The sequence below is a fragment of the Rhagoletis pomonella genome, unplaced genomic scaffold, assembly GCF_013731165.1.
Source record: "Rhagoletis pomonella isolate Grant_MI unplaced genomic scaffold, Rhpom_1.0 Rhpom_scaffold_02346, whole genome shotgun sequence".
In the NCBI taxonomy this organism is placed as follows: Eukaryota; Metazoa; Arthropoda; class Insecta; order Diptera; family Tephritidae; genus Rhagoletis; species Rhagoletis pomonella.
In genome coordinates, this window is record NW_023460900.1 from 5,735 (window position 1) to 30,805 (window position 25,071).

Sequence of the window (25,071 nt, forward strand, 5' to 3'; positions counted from 1 at the left end):
ATTGAAAACGACGAGCTACGGGCTACAGTTGCCAATTTGTTATCTTCATTATCTAAATGCTTTTTCGATGACGACATGATTTTCTGAACGTGGCAGCGATATCATGAATTTGTATGAGTTTGACATAAAAGAAGAGGAAGAACCTTATCCGTCGCTGGAAAAATAGAAATAGATCTAACCTGGCCACAACCACAGTCGTCGCGTAGCCCGTTAAAATAATTTGACAGCTATGGTTCGTAGCTCGTCGATTTCATTGTGTTCGGGCTATTACTCTTATTTTCACTATTTATCACTATTAAAATCAAAACAAATTTTGACAGCTGCCGGTGCTGCACAGCGCCCCTGGCGGCCGGATAAAGTACTAAAATTTAGGCTAAGCAATTTTTAGCGACAGGGTGGACAGAATCGCGATCTTCGGAGAATGCCAAACATTTGGATAAAATTCTGGCTTAAGCGTTTTAGCAGAGTTTAGCATTTTAGCGATAGCAAAAGTTGGAATCCGGGTGCAGCTTTTCCCAAAACAGGGCTGCCAACATACACAAAAATCGAGTTGCTGCAAGGAAAAGACTTGCATTCCCTTTAAAAGCTTTAAGTGATGCATTTTTTTCATACTTACAGGGGGAAATATTTTTTAATAGCATGGGCGCATATTCATAGTCATATTTAGTACTTCACTAAGTCGAAACTATTCTAATTCACAACTAAAGCTATTCATAGTCGCCTTAGTTTCGACTTTTCTGGCGAAGTACCAACTTAAAATTTAGTTTCGGCTGCAGCTGCAACTAAGTCGTAACTAGGAAGAAGTATTTTATCAAATTAAGGGAAAACAGTCGAAATATGTAAAAATTAATTTGGTAGAGGGTGATTTTGATAATATTGAATAATCTCTAATTAAAATTTACATAGATCGATCCATTTTAATCGGAAGATGAAATTAAATGCGTATTACAATTCGCTACATCACAACTTTATAATTGGAATAATTTTTAGATAAATTCTCAAATAATAAGTCAGTTACACGCTAGTTCTTTTAAAGTAAATTTGTGCATAACATCTAGATATCTACTATTTGTATGTTTCACAGCATGCTATCGATAAACATCGACTTCACATCACTTCGGTTGTTCTGGCTATTTCACACAATTAACAAGAAAATGATACCTTATTCTTTTGCATAATCATGCAATAAAAATAAAAATTACATAAACGGATGATCAAACTTGACATTATTTAATAAAACTGTAATTTTTCAAAAATATCGTAAAGAAAAATCGATACATTTTCACACTCGTTTTGCTATATCGTAAACTTAGTCGAAACTATCTAGTAGAAGTCTGAAATGCGACTATGAATAGAGGTAAATTTTAAGTTGGTACTTAAATTTAAGTTGCAACTTTGTTAGTTTCGACTTAAGTTAAGTTAACATTTCCTAACCAAAATCTCTGAAAAGGGGCAAAAGTCGCACATAATTTGGAAAAGGGTCAAAAAACCAAAATTTTCGAAATGTCGGGTCAATGCATATAGGCGCTAAAAAGGGTAAAATGGGTCCTTTAGCAGAAAACGGCAACACTGGTACAGTGTATATTGCACACAAAAGTCGATGCATAAAAAAAAAATATTTCAAAATACGATATATATCGCAAGATCCAACACATCGGTTTTATTCGATGCATCGAATAGACTAGGTTCACACAGAGAAACATTTGTTGCTCATTTTCGACAATTTCTCTTTTGGTGTTGCTCTTCGTGTTCACACAGAGAAATTCTTTTGTACAAAATTGTTGTTGTCAGCTGTGAACGGCCAACTAGAATTTCGCAGACGAACGATAGCGCAAAGCGTGTTGCCCGAGCACGAGCAACTCGGTGCCCTCCACTTTCCTCGTCTCCCCCTCTCCCACAAGTAACGAGTTGCCGCGACAAAAGTTTCTCCGTCTGAACCTAGACATAGTAAACATCGATGTTTCCGATGCATCGATATTTTTTCTGCATCCCTATTCGCTACTGCTGTATCACCTTCAATTTGACCCAAGGAATGTAAACACATATACGCATAAGTGATTTAAGTGTCTGGCCATCATCAGCTCTACAATTAAAAAAAATATATATAAGCATAAGTAATTGTATGGAATTGAATAGTTAATAAACATGGAACTCATTGGGTTTGTGCATAAATATGAATGGGGAAAATTAGGAAACGATTCTGCCGTAGCCCAACTAGCAACTTTAAATGACCCACAATTTAAAGTGGATTTAAAATCAACTTATGCTGAACTATGGATGGGTTCTCATCCAAATGGACCATCCAGGTACAAATCGGATGGTTCTAAATTGGAAGAAGAGTTACCGTTTTTATTGAAAGTTTTAAGTATAAACAAAGCGCTGAGTATTCAAGTTCATCCTAATAAAGTTACTTTAAGTAATTTTACCGTAGACAGTTCTAAAAAATTGTTATCCTATTTACAGGAGGAAGCTAGACGTTTGCACACAAGTAAACCTGAAATTTACAAGGACCCCAACCATAAACCTGAAATGGCGATAGCCCTTACGCCTTTTGTGGGATTGTGTGGTTTTCGACCTCTTCCGCAAATAAGAGACATTCTACTCAGAATTCATCCACTCAACAAATTGACCGTAGATGATCCCAAGGACCTCGATCTTTTAGCTAAAGACGACGAACAAGGTTTACGACATTGTTATGAAAAACTTTTGAACCAGAGCGCAATCGAGATTGGTCTATGCATCGACTCGATTTCGAAAGAATATTCGAAAGGTGAGCTTATAGGAAATATTTCGGTTTTGTTTAACTTGAAAGTTATAATTGTCTTCCTCCACAGTTTTATGTGATTATAATATAATCGAAATATACAATAAACTCAAAGAGGATTTTCCAAATGACGTTGGGGTACTTTCTATTTTCTTTTTGAACGTTATTCGCCTGCAACCGGGTCAGGCGATGTTCCTTGGAGCAAACCAAATACACGCTTACCTATCGGGAGATGTTGTGGAGTGCATGGCTTGTTCCGATAACGTAATACGTGCTGGATTAACGCCTAAATATAAGGATATCAATCAACTTCTCAGTTGTTTAGAATATACAGGTTCTCCAGCTCAAAATAAAATTTTTGCCCCGGAACGCATTGATGATCAGCGACTACTATTCAAACCGCCTGTTGAAGATTTTGCTTTGACTCAACTGACCTTAGGACGAAACGATACAGAATATGTTTTAAAGGTTGAACAGTCTCCTGGTATATTACTTGTGATAAGCGGACAACGCACTTTAGAATCGATCGGCAACAATGCTTTAAAACTAAAACGTGGATCGATTGTTTACTTGCCTTGGAAAATTGGAACCGAAATGCGTTTTATATCCAGTGGAGAGGACAATACTAAATTTTTGACTTATATCAGCACCCCCAATTCACCTTAACCCTCAACCATTAACCTCTGGGACACTATTTGTCTTCGAAAAAAAGATAGAGGTATAATGAATTTCGAAAAAGAGTTCGTATATCAAAAAATTAGATTAAATAACTATTTTCCAGGCCCATATTCCAAAAATGTATATTCTTATTTTCCGTCATTGGAAATATCAAGTTTGAGTAAATAAACTTTAGTCAATACTAAAATATCGCTTATTGTCCGCTTTTGCCTATTTTTAATCCCATTCGTCCTTGGCTTAAAGTGAATGCGCGTTCCAAGTGCACAAGTGCGCTCGGGTATAAAAATAACTATTGAACTTAACGTTTTGTATAAAACTTAAAAAATAAAAATCATTACCACTGACGATATTCTAAATAACACTGTGCGACAATTTTATGACTATTCAAACCAGCCCGATCTTTGCTAATATTTTCCGAAAGTATACATATCCAGTAATAAAATACGCGATGGATTTGCAAATCGTCGCCTGGATAAAAGATTGTTGTATGTTACTTTCGGCAAGTATTGGGAAATCGATGTTAAAGATTCAGTCTCAATTTCTCAAAAGCTGTACAATCGTTTTTTACCAAAATTTAACGCTTGATTGTACATACTATTTAAAGTATAAAACCACATTCTCTTAAATTTTCAGTAACTCATATAGCTTTTACAACCACTTTTTTATAAAGCCATTTTGTCGTATGTTACATTTTCACGTTAAACGCTGGTCAGCTGTATGACACTACAAATTAGGGATGCTAATTTTTCGACTTTTTCCGATCCCGGTATTTTCGGGAAGGCGTTGTCACAATCCCGGAATCCCGGATTTAGATATTCATTACTTTTCAACAACTTGAATCGAAAAAATTTGTTTCTATATTCTTTGAGAAGCTCTCCTACCATGAAATAAATAATAAATAAATGGGTTTGAAACCTACTTTTTTATTTAAAGTGGCGTTTTTTATTTTTTTCTCTCTGACCGCAGGATTTATTTTGAAGGACTTTATAATTTCAAAGATATGATTAATTCCAAAAATTGTTAAAAAATTCAATGCACTGAAGAATAAAAATATGGGTAACAAATGCAATAGAAAATTCAACAATTTATATTGAGCTCGAGGCCCTTTTTTAAATGAAAATTTATTGTGGAAAAGCCACAATAATTTGAAAAAATGGTAGAAGTGATAGCTATTTCGGAAATCACCACATTTCCTCATCGGACCTCTTTCAGTAGGATTCGAACCGACGATTCCACTGACTCAATTTTCATTTAAAAAACGGCCTCGAGCTCAATATAAATTGTTGAATATAATTGTTATAAGGCCAAAAAATAACAAGAATTTAAAAAATTTAAATTTTTTTGGATTCACAAGGACGAATAGGTAATTTTTAAGCTGACAAAGTTAGAAGAACGAAATCCGAGGATGTTATCGAGTTTATATAAGCCCTTAACACATAATTTTTTCAAAAACAAATATTGCGAAATTTCTAGGATAAAATTTTGAAATGACAATTTCAATATTTACCTTCTGCACCAGAAACTTGAATCTGTTTAAATTCTACAGGATTTCCTTATTAATTTTATACCCATACTTCTCTAAGCACATTTCTGAATTTCTTAAATCATTTTTGAATTACTGACGTCAGAGTGAAAAACTAAAAACGCAATTTTACTATATTTGGCCCAGGGTTTCGCGGTATATTTTTATTTGTGTTTAAAGTTTACTATCACGCGGTCTTCTCTGTGTATAATGAGCTAGACATTTAAAAAAAATATTAATTATTAAATAAGAAAAGAAATATAGCCAATACTGCTCAAGAAAAGGAGTTTCTATTATTTCCATCAGTGCAAATTACAAATCCCGATGATCCCGGGATTGCTTGCCAAGAATCCCGGATTTTCGAGATCTTAAAATGTCCGGGATCCCGGGATTAACATTGCTACTACAAATCACACACACATAGTCTGTTCCAAGGTACATTGAACAGGTAGTATCAGTAGAGCAGCTGATTTGATTTATTTTCAAATTATTTGGTCTCGAAAATGTCAAATATTTTTAATTTTTTCTCACGAAAATTATAAGTTGTTAAAATCCATTGGCTTGTGAAACCTTTTTCCATACAAAACAAGCGATTGAATAGCAGCTTTTGGAACGTTCGCCCAACTCGGCAGCACGACCGCTGATTACTGGGCTTTACAAAGGATGGATCAATGCTTGGAGAAGCAAACAAATTTACTAGGAAAGAAAGTTGCATAAATTTTTATTTTTTCCAATTTCAATTTTTTATTTTTTATAATTTTTTGTATTTCACATGGCACGCTTTGATTTAGAAGAAAAAAATCAGAACAGTTGTTGACACTTTCGATACCAGAAGCAACAACAAAATACACGCAAATGTTGTTTTTGCTCTACTGATACTACCTGTTTAATGTGCCTTGGTCTGTTCCAATAGCAGTCCGGTTTACGGGATTTAGTCAGAACTTACAGGAAGTCGTTCCTATTGACATAAAACCTTCAAGTGGGAACGCATTTGAGAGAGTAACTGAGCAACTGTTCCTAGTCAGAAGTTACAGGATTTAGTCCGGAGTTTCTTTTACTGTAAGTTCATGGAAAGTGTCAAACGATCAGCTGATTTGCATGTGCAAGCAAAAACTAGCAGCGGTGAAAGCAAAGTACCTTATATTTGTAAAAAAATGGAAGTAAACAACGAAATGTTTTAATATGTATAGATTTTAATAATTTTTAGTGATATTTCAGCTAAATCAGTGTTGTACAAATGACTGACGTTTTTACAGGAAATAGTGCTTTTTACGTTCCTATGCATTTCTGCATCTGTTCTCCTTTTACTCTCATTTCACAGTTTGACAGTTCCACAGGTTTTAGTCCGAAGTTCAAAGGAACAGACTAAATGCGAGTAAGCAAAAGGCTGAAATTGTTGGTTATTTTTTGCTCGTTCGCAAAAAATTTGTAATACACTTGAGATGTAAATGAATGAATAAAAATCAACAAAATATTAAACAATTTGTCAATAAGAGTTGCCGTCATCCGACTCTCCATTGTATAGGATTGGTGTGATTTTGTCGTATGTACCATACAATTAGTCACATAACAGGCTAACCTAATATTCGCGGCTTGCGTTTTGGTACGCACGCCGTCGAATTTGTTTTTTTGCGTCACCCGAAATTGGCTTGCGTGCGTTTGCATTTGATTTCATTGAGCGAAACGTCAAATCAAAATGTCACGCAGAACAAAAATTGCAAATTGAGTTAGCTTCATACGCACGCCGTTCAATTTCGGTTGGTCCCATACAAGTTGTATGTGCATGAGAAATTTTTGACAGTAAATTGGCGGCGTGCGTGAATATTAGGTTAGCCTGTAAGACAATATTTTAACAAGTAATCAATTTCATCGAACTGTATGAAAATTTTGTCGTATGTGAAATTTTTCGTCATATACAAGGAAATGTTGACAGAGTCGCTTGTGAACTTGCAAATACGAGAAAATTTTACTCAATATCTCCGAAGCTAAAGGAGATATCCAAAACCTGATAACACCAATCGAAAGATCTTATTTAAACAAATAAAACTGCATCTTTAACTGAAAATCGTCAAAATGACGCTTAGTCAGCTTTCAGACACACCAAGTCTTGCTTTCAAGTGTGCTCGTTCCGAGGCGAAGAAGGTGAAAAGAGAGGGGAAGAGTACAGATACTCCGTACCGTCAATTCGTTTCAAGTTTTCTTGTCTCTTTGGATCTTTTCGTTGCTTCCCATTTAAAGAACCATGAACTTGAATTCAATAAAAGTAGACGCGTCTGGAAGCAAATAGAAAACACAAAACAGTACGCGAAAAAAATTGCTTTCAAGACTTGACGTGTCTGAAAGGGGACTTACGACAATCTTTTACCCGGGCGACGAAATGTTACCCCGTATTTTTATTTTATGTCCTACTAAAGTTTTCATGTCCCGGCCTAAGTAGTTTTCAACAAAGTGGAAAATATGGTTAAAAGAGATGCCTGAGCGAAGTTAAAGGTTAAGATACATAGTAAAATTTCATGGGAAATATTTTCGTATAACATTTTAACCCATTAGCCCCCGCCTTAAAAAGTCGTTTTGACCATTCCCAATAAACACCAAAAAAATAATTCTCCAACCTTGGAGAAATTCATAGTTCTCAAGTTGATATCTAACATCATTCTCCAACTCATCTCTAACCCACGCGCAGATACGTAAAAAGTGATAGAGATACGAATTTTTAATTATCAAGTGAAAAACTAATGGCCTTATTCATAAAAAATAAAGTAGGTTTAAAGAGCTTTATAAAATGACGTTTTCATACATTTCTCAGTTTATAAACCTTTCTTAAAGCTACTTTATTTTTTATGAATAAGGCCGTAAAGCAATATAAAGGGGAAAACTACCAACGAAAAGTAAGTAATCTTCAAAGTATCCTCAAATATTCTTGAAAGAAAATAAAACGCGAAGTGAATCAAGTGGCATAATTACTGTCGGACTGTATACTGTGAAGTGAATTATTAGTTGCGTTCGCGTAGCTGTTAATTTTTCATGTTTAACCAAAACTTTCCGGTTTTTGCGTTCGCGTACGCAAAAAACTTGCAAAGTAGGGGAAATTGATAGAGCAAAGTGACATTTAATTTTGAGGGAAGCTGCTGGTTTCTGCTGGAAAAATTTTTGCCAACAGGAAAACAGCTGATCAAAAAGAGCTAGTTTGAATTTACGCAATTTACGCAACTTACAAAATTGAATTTGATGGTTTGGAAGTTAAAAATGACAAAATGCGACTAATTAAACTTGTAAGAAGTAAGTAGTTATTTGTTTAATCAATAAACTGTGTCAGCATACCACTTTGTAATAAGTTTTCGTACGTTTTAAATTTTACACTTTTGAATGTAAACAAAAATTATATCAGCTGTTTGTCTAACTTGCAAGTTTCTGCACATTTTCTGTTTACGTACTGTTTTGGATACTTTTCTCTTGTGAGAGAACTGGTGACATTTCGCCGGAATTTTGCTGTTGGTTGGTTTTTACTGGAGATTTTAAACGAACGCACCTATTGTAATACGATATTAATTAACTACATAATACAAAATGAGTAAAAAATTGAAAAATTAATATTTAAATTCATCTATATATGTCGTTTCAATCAAAAAGCTATAAGGTGTTTTACTATTTCAATTTCAGTATTTGAATGATATGTTTGAGACCAAATGGAGAATTACATTGGAGTTCAAGTTGAGAACTAGCATTTTCTCAACTTGAGAAACAGTCCTTTTTTCATACAAAGAAAAATGACCTTTTTGTTGAGAGCGCTATGATCCTCCACTTGAGGTACTGTTGAGAAACAACATTGGAGATTTGAGAAACACCTTAGTTCTCAACTTAACCTCAAGTTCAGCTCAAACCTAAATGTTTATTGGTTTACCTCAAGAAACCCCACAAAAAGCAAATTCGTAAGAGGATTGATATATTCCAGAAAATTATTCTTCAGAAAATTTTACTAGGGGTCTTCTCCCCCAAAAACTTCATACCACTAACGTAAAAGTCTATAAAAAATTATAATAAAACAAGTAAATAAGTCTAAGTTCAGGTGGAGCCGAACATTAAATACCCGGCGAAAGTATTAAATATAGTTTTTCACCTTTCTGAAAACTACCGTTATACCTAATAAGATGTGGGCGGTATCACTTCTTTTCAAGGAATTGTTGTTAGATCAATTTTGATTAGGTTAGCGTCCTTAAATTTCGAAATATCGAAGTTTCAAGAATTTCTGAAATTTACCGTTATATGAAAAGTGGGAGTAAGTTTAGTCCGATTTCAATAATCTTTAACGTTTTGCTTTTGTGTGGTAAGCGAAATAATCGTACCAAGTTTAGTATCATCATTTTCCAAAATTGTATCATAAACGTGTTCTTTGTTAAAGTGTTATTTCAAATATCAATTTTGTATAAATTAGCTTCTGCATTTACTGATTTAACGAAAATTTCGTATTTCTCTAAATTACCGTTATATGGGATGTGGGCGTCGTTATTGTCTGATTTTAAAAATTTTCAGCCGTTTGGTATGTTTACGGTGACCATCCGTCCTTTATTTGAAAGGACAGTCCTTTATTTTAACCCCCTGTCCTTTATAATTTTTTACAAAATAAAGGACGCCTTTTGTCCTTTATTTCTTAAGCTGTCCTTTAAATCAGCTCTGCATTTTTCAGAGGTAAATTTTTAAACACAGAATATGAAAAACAAAAATTTCCCGTATAAAATATAATGAAAACCTTCACCAGTTCGTTTCGCACCCCACTTAAGGGTTTATATTTAATAGGCAATCTTTGCACAATCTATAAAGCACAGGGAAAGTTGTGCCCAGGATCGTATTGCACGCTGAGTTTCCAGTTCCATTGAAAGAGAACAGTGGTTGAAAACTTGCATTTAGTGTTCGTAATTCACTCGATCCTTCATTTTTATACCCGAGCGCACTTGTGCACAAGGGTATATTAACTTTGTTCACATAACGGTTGTTTGTAACAGCCAAAACGAATCGAGGTAGATAAAGACAAATATATATATAAATGCTCAGAATGAATAGCGAAGTCGATTAAGCCATGTCTGTCTGTCCGTCCGTCTGTCCGTCTGTCCGTCCGTCCGTGTACACGATAACTCGAGCAAAAATTGAGATATCTCAACGAAATTTGGTATGTAGGTTTCCATTTATCCAAGGTAGGTTGGTATTGAAAATGGGCGAAATCGGACTGTAACCACGCCCACTTTCCATATAACGGTAATTTTCAGATATACGAAAACTGCGATATTTTAGTAACTACTGAAGATTATGCACTCAAAATTGATATTTACAATAAATTTTAGACGAAAAATAAGAATATTATACATTTTTGGAAAATGGGCGTAGCCACGCCCACTTACTGTTACATGTGTATATATTGGTAACCGCTGTACCAATTTCTTCCAAACTTGGCACAGTTGTTGGCCTTGGCACAGGATACCAAATGGCCGAAACTTTTTAAAATCGGACAATAATCACGCCCACATCCCATATAACGGTAATTTAGAGAAATACAAAATCTTCGATAAATCAGTAAATATTAAAGCTAAGTTATTCAAAATTGATGCTTGCAACAATTCTTTACCAAGAAATACGTTTATGATAAAATTTTGCAAAATGGGCGTGGCACACCCACTTATGAACACATATATGTATCTCGGTAACCGTTCTACCAATTTGTACCAAACTCAGTGTTTTTATTGTGCTTGCCACAGAAAAGCAAAACGTTGAAGATTATTGAAATCAGACTAAAATTACGGCCGCTTTTCATATAACGGTAAATTTCAGAAATGCTTCAAACTTCAATATTTCAAAATTGAAGGACGCTAATTTGCTCAAAATTTATACACCCCGGCTTACCATGGAGCGGTAGCTTTCGGAAAGGTGAAAATCGTATATTTAATACTTGCGCCGGGTATTTAATGTTCCGATCCGCCCGAACTTAAACTTTCTTACTAGTTTTCACATAATTTTATCTTTTTTTTATGAAAGCTTATAATATTTGCAAGAGACTAGTTGAGTCTGAATTGTGAATTTGTATTTGATTATATTAAATTTTGTAGTGCAAAATGCAGAAAAAGCGGCAATTTTGAAGAAAATGTATTCTCCTGTTCCAGTTAATAAATGTTATATAACAAAGACTAGTTGAAAACATTTGTATGGTTCCCCAAAACGAAATAATTACAAAAAAAAATTGAAATGTTATAAAATAATTTTCACCAAAATAATTTTTTTTGGTTTTTTAGTAAAAACTGGTTGAAAAATTAAGACTACGGTGGATTATGAACATTAAATTCCAATTTTGAACCACTGTGTGCTGGTTTCGGCGTGCAGCCAAGGATGGCGAAGTCCTTGAAATGGATTTGGCTTCATTTTTCAGAATCGGTTAACTAACTGGTAAATATTTGATTTAAATTACGATATGGGTAAGGTACTTTTATCATACAAGTTGTATGTACGTATTCCCAAATCATTTTGAAAAAATGTCCTTTATTTTACGTTGGTTAATATGGTCACCGTAGGTATGTTGTACCAAGGCTAACAATTGTGTCAAGTTTGGGAGAAATTGGTGTAGCGGTTACCAAGATATACACATATATTCATTAGTGAGCGTGGCTACGTCCATTTTTCAAAAATGTATAATATTCTTATTTTACGTCCAAAACTCATTGTAAATATCAATTTTCAGTGAATAAGCTTCAGTAGTTGTTTTTTTTCAGTAGTTACTAAAATATCGCAGTTTTCGTATTTCTGAAAACTACCGTTATATGGGAAGTGGGCGTGGTTACTTTCCGATTTCGCCCATTTTCAATACGAACCTACCTTGGGTAAAAGGCAATATACATACCAAATTTCGTTGAGATGAATCATCATCAGGCATGGGCAGAGAACGAGCACACGCTCAAAGAGCGTAAACATAGCGTGTACGTAGACAAGCAAGAGCGTAACGATGAAAACGGGGCAGCATGCAAAATGAATTAGGCACTAACACATCCTCACTTCTAGCGAACGCTTGTTTGTGGTAGTGCCCACCTCTGATCATCATGCAAACGTGATGGTTATTTTAATTTACATAACCTTCACAGTTGGCAGATAGACAATCCTCACGAAATGAGAGATCGTTCGCAGTACCGGTACAAAATAAATTTATGGTGCGGTATTTTTAACTGTCAGATACTGGGACCTGTATAACTGCCACCAACGCTGAACTCTCACAGTTATTTAGAGTTCCTTCAGGAACGGCTTCCAGCTCTTTTAGAACCTGCGGCGAAGACTATGGCTGCAAAATGACGGGTGCACTGCTCACTACGGGCGTGAAGTAAGAGCTCATTTAGACGAAAGTTATCCTCGCCGATGGATTGGACGATACGGGCCAATCACGTGGCCCGCTCGATCGCCAGACCTGAATCCATTAGACTTTTTCTTTTGGGGCTGTCTTAGGGACAAAATTTATTAAAAAAGAATTCAAAACGAAGAGCATTTGCGGGAACAAATAAATGGAGCTGCCGCTGAGATAGCCCAATTGAGTTTAAGATCTCTAAAAGCGTCTTTTCTTAAATGAGCCATTTTTTATGTAATGTAAAGTTATGGCTCAGTACATTTTTTTTTTCACCAGAGATAGTAGAAGTTGGAGAAGAACATATCAAAAAGTTAAAAATCCCAAAATAGTCATAATTTTATGAGGGTTCCTTGATATATTTTAACTACAATGCATTTGAGTATGGAGAAGCAACTATCTGGAAGTATTTTACATAAAAAATTTAATAAGTATAGCTTGGTTTCTTACAAGCCATAAACATATATCTACACTGCTTACTCCAACTGAGCACAGCATATGCACAAAATACACCACACAAATATTTGCGCAAATACGAATTAGTACAAATAGGAATCGAATAGAATCATGAACCAAAAATACAAGATCACCTAATCAAAGAAGCAAGAAAAAAGTATATTTCTGAGCGTTTTTAACATCTGCCTAAGAATGAATACAAACAAAGAAAACGAAAAAGGCGCGGTGATTGAGTGCGATTAAATTGGTATTAATTAAAAAATATACAAAGGGAAACTTGATGACAATTAGCAAAAAAAGTTCATAAAATATGGTTTTCATGATTGAGTGTTTTACAATCGCATATCATTACCACGGGTCGATTTTTCAATGCCAACGTTCTGGCCACAAACGTGCACCCACTTTTAACGATAATGTACGCCTTTTAGCAAACCAAACATACGCACAAACTTGTTCCAATCACACAGCACTTCATTTTACAACGCTTTTATCAACTTGCAATGTTGTGGCTCCAGAAACTTTCAATGTTGTGGATCCAGAAACTTTCAATGTTGTGTGTCCGACACCATAAAACCTTTGCTTTGCAAAGTTCCTATAAAAAAGTCTAGTGCATAGGGCGACATCTGTAGTGAATAGGGCGAGGTAGATGACATCTAGATGTCGCCCTATGTACTACGTTCGCTACAGCGGAAATAGACGACACGCCATTTCTTTAAATAAAATTAATTGGTGCTCGTTTGTATGTACATACATATGTAAATGCATGTGTGTGCACCTTTCTATTAATATCGTTGAATTATTTTAATATCTATCGCAAAATTTTATACAGACAAGACAAAAAAGTGAAAAATAAATAATATAAAAAAAAAACTTTTTAATATACAACGCTTTTATAAATGGACTAAAAAGTAGAAAATAATATTTCTCAGTCCCATAGAATTTGTTTTGATAACTTTTGATTTTGAAATTTTAGCAAAAGTCGTTATAACCAATTTATGAGATTGAAAATGAAAAGCGTAACCCAGCCAGTTTAAGCCAGCGTAAGCGTTCCCAGATTTATATCTGGCCAAGGACTGTCACTCCAGCAACACTCCCCAAAAACGCTTTGGAGAATTTGTATGCCGCTACAACAACAACAAGCGTTTAAACTAAGTTTAAACCACAGCCGTGCACTGAAAAACTGGCCCCTAAAGCTCCGCCAGATAGAAATTATTTCCTGCGTCACAGGAATCCTTTTTACTGGCATCCAAGTTAACTCTGTGATTTTGAATAGAACACGCTGCATTGGCCACGCATGCGTTGCTGCAACTGATAAAATTCTCCCAGCTTTTTGACGCACGCATACGCGACAAAACAACAACAACAACAAAAAATGTATGGAACGAATTCAAACAAGCTGATTTTCGCCCAATCAAATTGAGCCGTTTTGTTTGCGGCAACGTTTTCTAGGCTTCTTCTGTGCGTTTTGTGTCAGAAGCAGGGTGTCCAGATTGTTTAAATAAAAAGCGCAATTTCTGAAAAAAAAAATCGCCAAAAATCGCCATTTTTTTAAATGAAATTCATAAGATCGATTTAACAAATGTTTTATTTTAAAAATGAGATCTTATAATATAGTTTTTAAAACCAAAAACGAATATAATACCTTCAGAGGGTAATAATAAAGGTAAAAGTGCACTTTAGCGAAGGTACGTCAAAATGGACGGAAAAAGTTCGAGAGTGGTATCAATCGACGCGTCTTAACGCCAATAATAACATCCGAGACCGGAAATTAACATTTTTAATTAATTAAAGAGTTATTTGCAAAAAAAACTTGCACTTTCCGCACTATGTTTTGATGAATTTCACGCAAATGAATGGAATAAATGAACTTAATTTAACACGTATTTATTAGTTGTTATACATTTGTGATGTTTTAAGTGTACACTTTCGCGAAATTCTGTATTTAATAGGAATATTCTGATGGTGAAAATCCGCACAACAATCTTGCGTAGTTAATATAAATAACATGGAGGGAAATTAGTGTTGCCACCCTATTAAAAATAAAATGGAACTAAATTGCCGCTGCCACTGTATTAAAAAAGTTTTTGTCCGTCCAACTTCTTTTTGCGTAGGCGGCCTTCGGCCGCGCTTAGGGTTTATAACCCTCACAACGTAAAATTCTCCTTTCTGCATGCGAAGAAAAGGAACAGAAATCCCATTTTCACAAAAGTATATTTCTTTTGCATTATTTGGGTGTTTTTAAAGTTAATTAAGTTCATTTATTCCATTCATTTGCGTGAAATTCATCAAAACATAGTGCGGAAAGTGCAAGTGTTTTTTGCAAATAACTCATTAATTAATTAAAAATGTTAATTTCCGGTCTCGGATTGTTATTATTGGCGTTAAGACGCGTCGATTAATACCACGCTCGAACTTTTTCCGTCCATTTTGACCTACCTTCGCCAAAGTGCACTACTACCATAATAAATAACACAGATCACTTATATAATAGTGATGTACAAACAATTTTCCTTAAAAATACGCATACTTTTTAAAAATATTTGTTTCAACACATTTTGCAATAGGACTGCGCAAATATTTAATTTATTATAACTCATATTAATTGATTAATCGCACAATCCGCTTTTAAGAGCTCGGCGCTAAAAATTAAATAAAAACCTATAATAAGGCGGGATCAGCTATTTCCACAATTTTTTGAAAATCCCCTTTAGGGTCTGAATTATTTACATTTCTGTTGTTGTCATATATTGAGGTATTCAACCTTGATAACATACTGTTTGATATTGGAAACGTTTTGCAGCAGACTCTATTAGCCTTCATAAAACACTTTATTCGAACTATAGAATTAAGTCTTTCCAACCTCATCCTATTTCGAATATTAGTTTTTGTTGAATTCATTACGGAAAAAACGAGCTCAACAAAGCATGTGAGTGCGGCAAGGATAATAATATGAATTTACTTATATTTCCAAACATTTTACTGCCTGTTGCGGTTTTCACTCCGTATGCAATTATCCAAAATTATTCAGAGTCGGATGGAATGGTTCTGAGAAAAGTTATTCCATGGGAAAGTTAAAAGATTTAAATATTCAGTTTCCGCTGCTTTTCTTTCCTTCAAAGTCAAATAGTGAATTGGCAGGTCCCTGAAACTCGCCCTCTTGTGATTCACATACTTCTTAGGGCTTTTTAAATTATTCGAATAATTCGATTATTCGAACGTTCGATCGGCAATTATTTGTACGATTGCTAATCGAATGTTACTATTCGAATAATTGATTCCCTTCGATTATTCGAATAGTCGCAAAGCTACGATTATTCGAATATTTTCTCAAAACAAACTTATGTGAGGCATTCCAAAGTGAGGGGTGGGACATTTAAACTCGTTTTTGCTCAAACTTTTAGTAATGTCTCTTTAACCATTGAATTGGCGAGTTTCAAACAGTTAACACTTGAAGTCAGATATCCGTTTAATACAAAACTGATAAAGTATAAAAAAAACTTAATCATATAATGTACATATAAACTTGTTCCTAGAGAGACGGGTAGGACAACGATGACGCCCACTTCGACTAATTTGCAAAACCGCCCATCGACTAATTGCAAGACCGCCTATCTTACGGCACTTAAATTTTACAGAAGAGCGAAAAAACGTAGTTTATTTGAAGGCATTGCCTTGACAGGCGCTACTTTCTCTAGCTATTATTTTACAAATGTGTTGTTTTAATAACGATTTTATGATTTGTATGCATAAATCTCGATGCCTGGAGTTCGGTGTTACCAAATCTCATTTTTGCCACAACATACATTTTAGATTGTGACGGGTGGGACGAGTCACTATTGAGGACACATAGTTCGTGAATAAAATTACCGCTAATGGTTTGATGTGAATATTAAATAATTTTTTATAAGGGGACCTGGTTTGATCTATACGTTAAAAAATACATATTTGGCTGTGACTCCTCAGCATACATAAATTTTTGTAATAACCGTTTTAAAGTCCATTAATTGTACTTTCCTTTTTTTTTTGATAATTATTTTTTGAATTGTCATTTTGATACACCAGGAATGCCTTGACAACATAGAAATCTATTTCTAACGAATTATTCTCTCTGCTTTTTCACAGGCTGAAACACAAGTTGCGTTCGATAACAAAATTAGCCAACACCAGCCAACAATCAAAATCAAGAGAGTAAGCGAAAATTCTCTCCCAAAGAGATGAAAAGGCAAAAAAGTAAACGAACAGGAAATTAGCCATTACTTGCAAAAACCGGAAGAAGAAGACACACCAGCTGACTTTGTTTATGTTTTATTTGTAAACAAACTGAAATTCATGTTGCCTCCATAGAAGAAAAAAGGAAAGTGAACGTTCAATGTTCGCCAGGAACATTTCTAGAAGTAAGAACTAGTTGGCTCTATCATAAAGTCACATAGCAGGCAGCCAAAAAGCATATAAATCCCAAAACTCGAAAAATGCAATTTTGTTTGTTTACAAAAATTGCAACCATATGTTTTGTGATCATATGTTTTCGTGTTGGATAATTTTTGCTGACTAAAATTTTGCCAGTACAAAATGGACGCTTCTCTTGCATCAAAATGAATGCTTGCCCTCTCAATTTTTGTGTGTTGGATAATTTTTTGTCGTTATCGAACGCCATCCAGTAAAAATTTGGAAAAACTATTACAAATTTTTGACTTGTCGAACGCACCTACAATCTATGTATTTTATTTTTGTATCGTCTTCACTGGAATGGCCCATATTCATACATTTCAATTTATTTAAATGTGTACATACATACCAGGGTTGTTGCGAATATTTTTCCGAAATAAAAGTCCTTTCCGCTTAATAAACAAACCGCCTGTCCAAATTAAACAAATTTGGTATCATATGAAAGAAGACTGAAATAACTTTTAAACAGAAATAGCGAACGATCTCTATTTATATTTTTTTTTATAATTTAATACTAAAGAAAGGCACCTGACACAAGATTTGTTTTATGGCAATTAGTTAAAATTTTTTGTTGAAATATTTTTCAATGTGGCTTTCTTCGTTTAGACATTTCAGTTTTAAAGCTATTTAAATCCTCTTTCATTTAATACCAAACTTGTTTGATTTGGATAAGCGGTTTGTTTATTATCCGGAAAGAACTTTTATTTGGGAATAATATTCGCAACAACCCTGATACATACATAGTATGTATACATAGCTACATATATTTCAACATTCGAATAATCGCGCACCAGTTATTCGAATAATTGAAAACGATCAATCATTCGAATAATAGATGGCGTGCGATTATTCGAATACAGCTAATCGAATTTTACTATTCGAATAGCATCATATTCGAATAATTCGAATATTCGATTAATCGAATATCAGGAGCTCTAATACTTTTATGGTAACAAAATCAAGGCTTTTTTAAAAATATTTAATTGACTAGGTAATCGTTTCAAAAGTTCTTCGACATTTTTAACAGTTTTTTAATATGCTTCTTAAGTCAAATTTATCACGCAGTTCATTAGCCTCTTCTGTAAAATTATCGTGGAAAACTAAGTTTTGTATATTTTTATAACTGCAAAAAATTTTTTTTGATGGGAAAAAATCGCCCAAAATCGCCAATGGCGATTTCCTAAATTTATATGCGCAAATATCTAAAAAAAAATCGCTAAATTGGCGCGAAATCGCCAAATCTGGACACTCTGGTCAGAAGCATCCGTGTGACGCAGAAAAGAATTTCTATCTGGTGGGGCCTTTAGCAGCAGATGTATGACTGAACCTATACTAATCTTAATTAATCAATAACCGGTTTTTGGACCCATTAGACAATGTGTTTTCACTAATTTTACGACAAATGCCATTGAATTTGACCTTATGAAAACGTGCCTGTATCTACGCAGCATTTCTCTTTGACCGGCCGTCTTTACATGTTTCAAAACCTCGCTTGCGTTCTACTTTTTTCTCTCGGAAGCGAGATACGAGTTTTGTTCACTGGGCACTTAACAGCAAACTTCTTCATTTGTAAAATGTCCCCAAAAGAGAAAGCTCGAACTTTTCAGGCCAAATTTGTATTTTCCACCAAAATAAACGATGTTTCCACTCTGAAGAATTCTGCCAAATGAGGAAATACCTGTCAAACAAAAATGATAGTTGAAAGCATGGGAGATCTCGCAAACCGCTCGGTATTCGAGAAAAAGTATGCTTCGTACTTTTTGCGGTCTACATGTGCAGGATCTCGCATGCGTCGTCACGCAAGCGATATTTTCCAGCACGTGAAGACGGCTGGTCAGTGTAATTCTATTAGTTGAAATTTAAAAAAATAATTCATTATCTCCATCGTAGTGACAAAAACCACCTTTTATTCGTTTTAACTTTTGTCTATTTATGGATTTAAATAATACAATATGTACTTATAACCTTAGCGATATTTTTGTGGAATTTTATTAAAACAACTTATGTCAAGATAGGCCATTTAACCTTTAAATCAATATTTCATTAGGTTCCAATATGGTGCAGTTTAAATTGTCCTTTAAATCGAAGCTTATTAAAAATACAAAATTTGTAGTCTTTATTATTTTTTAATTCAAAGTCAAACCTTTTGAAGTCCTTTAAGTTGTTCAAGTAAAATGCAACAGATTAATTTGTAATAGTTTAACAAGAACAATGGGTGGGTCCAGAAATGCATCAAGCCAAAGCATTAGTAACTTATTTCTAAAGCTATAATTAATGGAAATGCCTTATTTACGCAACTAACACCATTTTCCCACGGCATCCTGAATTTCTTTGTTCGCTCCCCCAATTACGATCGCGAATTACCCCATTCCCACATTCTTAATTCGATTTGACAGTTCTCTGTATGTTTTGGTTTTGTTTTCTTCGTTGCAAAATTGAATTATTTCCGTATTAAATTAGGGATATACATATTTATAAACTTTACTTTTCGTTCTCAGAAAAATGCAAGTTTTGATTTAAGGGCTAGTTTCGATAAATTCCCGATAAAAATTAGAGACGGCACCGATTTGTTCATAATTCGCATGGTAATTGGATCTGAACTACCAACAAATAAGGTAATTCGCTCTCAAAATTTTGTATGGCGAATTACGTAATTCGAAGGGTAATTGGAGTGCGAATTACTAATGAGATAGCGAACTACGTAATTGGGGTGGCGTGGGAAAGCCGTATAAGTTCCAATTCGGCATTTGTCCATGGTTGCGCATATTGGACATTTCCATCAATTATAGTTTAGAAATAAGAGACTGATGTATTTCTGAACGCATCCAAATTGTCTTAAAGACTTTTTTACGAATTAAAAAAAAACATCTAATGAATAGACATATGTATGTACGTATACATACATATCGTCGCTTGGGGTGCAATCTCGCGTATACGCAAAATCAAGGTGAATTTATACAGGCGATGTTGATGGCGAATTTAGATTTTCGCGCGGTACTTCCTAATGTCAAAATGATGTGTTTGTTGTAAACAAGGCAAATTCATATTACAATAAACATATCATTTTGACATTAAGTACGGCGGCGAAAATCTAAATTCGGGAGTAACACCACCAAGGCGAATTTATACAAGGTGGTGTTGATGGCGAATTAAATTTTCGCCGTGGTACTACTAAATGTCAAAATGATGTATTTGTTGTAAACAAGGCGAATTCATTTTACAACAAACACATCATTTTGACATTAAGACGTACCTCGGCGAAAATCTAAATTCGCCATCAACACCCCCTTGTATAAATTCGCCTCACGCAAAAAGGCAATACCGATGATGGCTGAGAAAAAGAATTTATACAAGGTGGTGTTACTGCCGAACTTAGTTTTTGTTGTAATATGAATTCGCCTTGTTTACAACAAACACATCATTTTGACATTAGGAAGTACCGCGGCGAAAATCTAAATTCGCCAGTAACACCACTTTGTATACATTCGCATTGGACGCTTATTGCACGCCAAGCGACGATATGTATGTATACAGCAGCGTTCATGAAAATAACAGTTTTGACTATTTAATTTCCTTTATCAATTTTGGTTATTTTGTACAAAAATATACTTAATTCTAAGACAAAAACCATACAAATGAAAGATACTTTTATTAAACTTTCATTAAGACAGCATCTTAAGCTACTATTAACGATTAAAAATAAAAATATCATATGCGAACTCGTTGAATTATTATTCGAAGAAACCGACCTCAATCGAGAGAAGTTGTTTTGACAAATGTTAACAGAATTTTTTAGTATATGCGTAAATTTCAGGTGGCTTAAGATTCCGGTTGATTTTTGAAAAATTTTTCTTTGAGGGTGTTGTGCTTTTTCTTCAGTAAAAAAGGATATTTTATATGTACGGTTAGCATTCGTACCGATTTCATCGGGACTGTACCGATTTAAAGAAGTAAACCTCTGAATCATTTTTGAAAGTCGGGACGTATTAATGTCCCGATTTTCCACTTTTGTACCGATAAACCAAGATTTTCTGTGTTTCCTTTATGGATTTAATAGAAGTCATCCGGTGCTGTTATATAAATATATTTTTTTCGGATAAACGTGGCGGCAAAGATCATACAATGGAAATTAAATTATCAAAACTTATCGATACGTCGCGCTGCTATTTTCGTGAACACTGCTGTATATGGGGACAACTTGTTATCTAGGATACAATAATATAATAAATACATGAAGACTAAGTTCAAGTTGTTTTTAATATGAATTAAATGTAGGTACATAAGTACATATATAAAGTAATAAGCAGGCTTTCGAGTACGGAAACAAGTATTTAAATCACCTGTGTTGAGTCGTTTTTCGTCACTCGCAAATCTAGCAGTAAGTTTGTGTATGAATGCATATTGGTGTGCACGAATTGCCCTAAAAAAGTGCTCCACTACAACGTGTATAATTTCAACAATTTTCATTGAGTAAAGTTATAGAAATAATAATTTTATAAAAGATAAAATCGCGTTATTTGAACGCCATCAAAAACGATTACTAAATATAAAAAGTTTAAATTATAGGTGCTTGTGCTAAATATACATATGCACATAGTTGAGACATTGAATTTATTTTTCCGCAATCTTGTCTGATTCATCGTTTTGTATAAGTGTATAATGTAAGTAGTTACTTAGATGGTGGGTAGTTAGTTCAGCACTTGTATATTAGTCATTTGTATTTTCAGCGATTTAGTGTATATATCGTATATGTATATAGTTACTGGTAACATGTAAATTGTAAAAATGCACCGCAATGGTAGGTCTTTTCGGTACTGGGCAATTTGTTGCGTGCACCTGGAACTGAGCAGATTTATCAATATCCGTGTTTGTGTTGTTTATGTTTAGTATTTGTGCCTTTCAATTTGCGCTTTATACATATACTTAGCTCTAGTCTATTAGATAATCTTTTGAAATTTTTAACTTTTGAGCAAATTGTTAGCACGTTTGTTTACTCCATCCATTCGTACGTTGTTTGCATCACCCTTAGCGTTGATACGATCAACTTGCTTGTTTTGGTTTTCCAATTCCGATCCCATATCTAGAGCCATATTACGCAAATTTCCTAACATAGAGTTTACCTGCCCTAAGTTTTCATCCATTTCATCTTCTCGAGCATCGTTAGTAATACGTGGTATATATCCACTTTGGGGTGGTGCCCCTCCCATTCGATCACGTTCGTCTACGACTCTTTGCGGTTGGCTATTAACGATTTTGCCATCGTCGTTTGCTTTCCAAGCACTGTCGCTATCGTCTTTGATCGCAACTTTTTTCCATGGTACAACACATAGCCCACAGCATTTTTCCATTCCGCTTAAATTTTTTTCAGCTTCCCTCATGTCTGCGTTAATGCGATCCATTCCTTCTTCAATGCGATCCAATTGTTCCCCTTGGTCATCCAAAGCCACTAAGGTCCGGATTCCAGCTTCTTTGCTTTCTTCCATCAGATTAAGCATTCGACGGGTGCTCTCAAGTGACTCATCTGCCACTTGAGCAGATTTGAGTTGTAATTCTTGCAATTCCGTGCGAGGTACTTCAGGAGCAGTCATCTTGATACGATATGATGATCTCAACCAACTTTTTATATATGTTATTATTTATTTCACTGAAAATATTTCACCTGAGCTAATCGTTGGGTACTTGTTAATTAGGTGCTCTCACCTTTCAACTTAACTTGTCTGAGGGCTAATTCAAGCCACCTCAGATGCTTTATTTTTAGATTAAATTTCCAGTATGATTAAATATTTATGAAAATCTCCTTCCTTAACCTCTGCCCTTGAAACACAGTGCGATTATCTTGGCAAACCTCGCAAATTTGTTAGTGACGAAAAACCACCACCTCTTCGTAAGCAATCTACGAATTTCTTTTCATCAATTTTCTTTGTATATCACTCAGGGTTGCACGGATTGGATTGTCAAGCTTGACAAACAAACAGTGTTGCCACGAATTTTTTCATACCAAGCACCCAAGAATGATAGAATACAAGATTGCGCCGTCCTGGCCGTTGACAATAGAGACAAAAGTAGAACGAGTTGAAACTGTCAAAACAGTTCACTTTACAGCGAAAAAAGTGTTTTAATTTTGATCAATGCGAAAATATTGCATTTTTCATCTAATCTATTGGAGAATAGTGAACGTTTTAGTGCACTTCATGCTTTGCAATTAAGGCTGCTGCAGCAAATGTTTTAGTGTACTCCATTGCTTTGCAACTAAGGCTGGTGCAGCAAACTGCGCCAGCATCTGAGTGGGATTGATTACTTAACTTGCTAAAGAAGGCTGCTTGGAGCAGAAGCGATATGACTCTGGTAAAATGCTGTCAATATAATAATAAAAAAAAAAAACATTTCGGGAACGGCTTTGCCGCGCCCTATATACACAAAATGCAGCTATTCGTCGCAGCGCATCTACGCATAATGAGATGGGGCACCATGGTGCACTTCATGGAAGGACAACAGCGCATGCATATGATGCTAGTATCCAAATTGAATGGCTTATCTTGCCTGTAGAATTCCACCCACTTTCTCGCCACGGCATCGTTGCGAGGAAAGGAAAAAAGCTGCATTTCGAGGCACTACCTTCACGACTGTCGCAATTTTATACACGGCACTTCATTTTATTAGTTTTTACACACTCTTCAACTGAAAAATCACTAACAAATTGCAAATTAACACGATTTAAACCGATTTTTCACTAATAATTCAAATTTCTCTATGCCACTGATTTGTAAACAAAAGTTTATTTACGAGTTACCACAACTGTTAAAATCGGCAAAACCAAAGTAGCGGTACCTCTGACGGCGCCACCTTTGTTTCGCTACACCGTGGCTAGTAGGTGCTTGGAAATTAGTTTTTACACACTCTTCAACTGAAAAATCACTAACAAATTGCAAATGCGCGGTGATTGGATGCAAAAACACGTAAAAAAATAATAAATTGGTTAGCACAAACATGTGCTACAACATTGCTTGCATTTTTTTCTTTATGCTTCGTCTTCATATTCTTTGTTTACTTTTCACAGAAAATAATATGGCACCGAAATTACAAACGTCAGCCAGAAAATTACTTTTTTCTTTTGCTTCATCTTATCAGATCTTGTGTAGTTGGATCATGTAAATAATGCTTGAAACACAATACAACCCGAACGGCGAAGTTCGCCGAATTGGGCAATCACCATTCGCCTTGCTATTTCGCCTACTTTAATACCTTGGTTATAATACACGGGGCGAATCGTAACAAATCTCAGCGAATTCGTAAGGATCTATTGATTTTAGATGCTTCCGTTTTACATTGCGTTCAAGTGCATTATAATCGTTCAAATATGCAATACAATTGGCAGCACTGCTGCTTGTTCCTTGAAATTGTTGTTGCATTTGCTTGTTTGCTTGCATTTTGCGCTGAACAGCTGATTCCTTTTTGGTGGGATTTGATGGGATTGATTAAACAACCTACCAATCCATCTTGGTTGTTTGGCAGGGTGAAACGAATGCAGAAGGTGGCGCTGATTGTGATACCGCTAACTCTCTCTTGAAAATTTTGACAGAAATATGACGTCATAGGAGATTTTGTGTATTGCCTGTGGAAAGTACATATACATATACATATGCAAAATATATACATACTGATCACGATTGTGAGCACGATTGAGAGAATACAAAGGTTGCACGATCTCGGACCGCTATTCCTCTCTTAACGAATTTGACAGAATCGTCGTTTGCATGACGTCACACTGGTGCATCTTGTTTACATTTTCCTTGCAACATTTTTTCTTCTTCTTCCATTCTTGCTCACGTTTTGGCA

At 34.9% G+C, this 25,071-nt stretch overlaps 2 protein-coding genes across 3 annotated transcripts; one reads left to right on the top strand and one right to left on the bottom strand.

Moving 5' to 3' along the window:
• Nucleotides 1-2,002: 2,002 nt before the first annotated feature.
• LOC118753316 (mannose-6-phosphate isomerase-like) lies at nt 2,003-3,643 on the top strand. 2 transcript variants are annotated; one of them, XM_036488189.1, is made up of 3 exons: nt 2,003-2,406; nt 2,464-2,770; nt 2,835-3,643. In XM_036488189.1, the coding sequence occupies exons 1-3, from the start codon at nt 2,146-2,148 to the stop codon at nt 3,428-3,430; spliced, it is 1,164 nt and encodes a 387-aa protein (XP_036344082.1). In that variant the 5' UTR covers nt 2,003-2,145; the 3' UTR covers nt 3,431-3,643. The 2 variants fall into 2 exon arrangements, with proteins under 2 accessions (XP_036344082.1, XP_036344083.1); XM_036488190.1 differs by having other exon boundaries at nt 2,003-2,306.
• Nucleotides 3,644-21,474: 17,831 nt separating this feature from the next.
• LOC118753315 (synaptosomal-associated protein 25-like) lies at nt 21,475-23,127 on the bottom strand. The gene is made up of 2 exons (XM_036488188.1): nt 22,936-23,127; nt 21,475-22,879 (listed from the first exon to the last, which is right to left on the bottom strand). The coding sequence occupies exon 2, from the start codon at nt 22,821-22,823 to the stop codon at nt 22,194-22,196; it is 630 nt and encodes a 209-aa protein (XP_036344081.1). The 5' UTR covers nt 22,824-22,879; nt 22,936-23,127; the 3' UTR covers nt 21,475-22,193.
• Between the last annotated feature and the right edge of the window lie 1,944 nt (nt 23,128-25,071).

What these genes read in the sequence shown, in the direction of transcription:
- LOC118753316 (XM_036488189.1), top strand. Translation starts at nt 2,146, where the DNA reads ATGGAACTCATTGGGTTTGTGCATAAATATGAATGGGGAAAATTAGGA. An exon ending in TTCAAGTTCATCCTAATAAA is followed by an intron (nt 2,407 to 2,463) that starts GTTACTTTAAGT and finishes TCCTATTTACAG; the next exon opens with GAGGAAGCTAGACGTTTGCA. An exon ending in TTCGAAAGAATATTCGAAAG is followed by an intron (nt 2,771 to 2,834) that starts GTGAGCTTATAG and finishes CTTCCTCCACAG; the next exon opens with TTTTATGTGATTATAATATA.
- LOC118753315 (XM_036488188.1), bottom strand. Translation starts at nt 22,823, where the DNA reads ATGACTGCTCCTGAAGTACCTCGCACGGAATTGCAAGAATTACAACTC.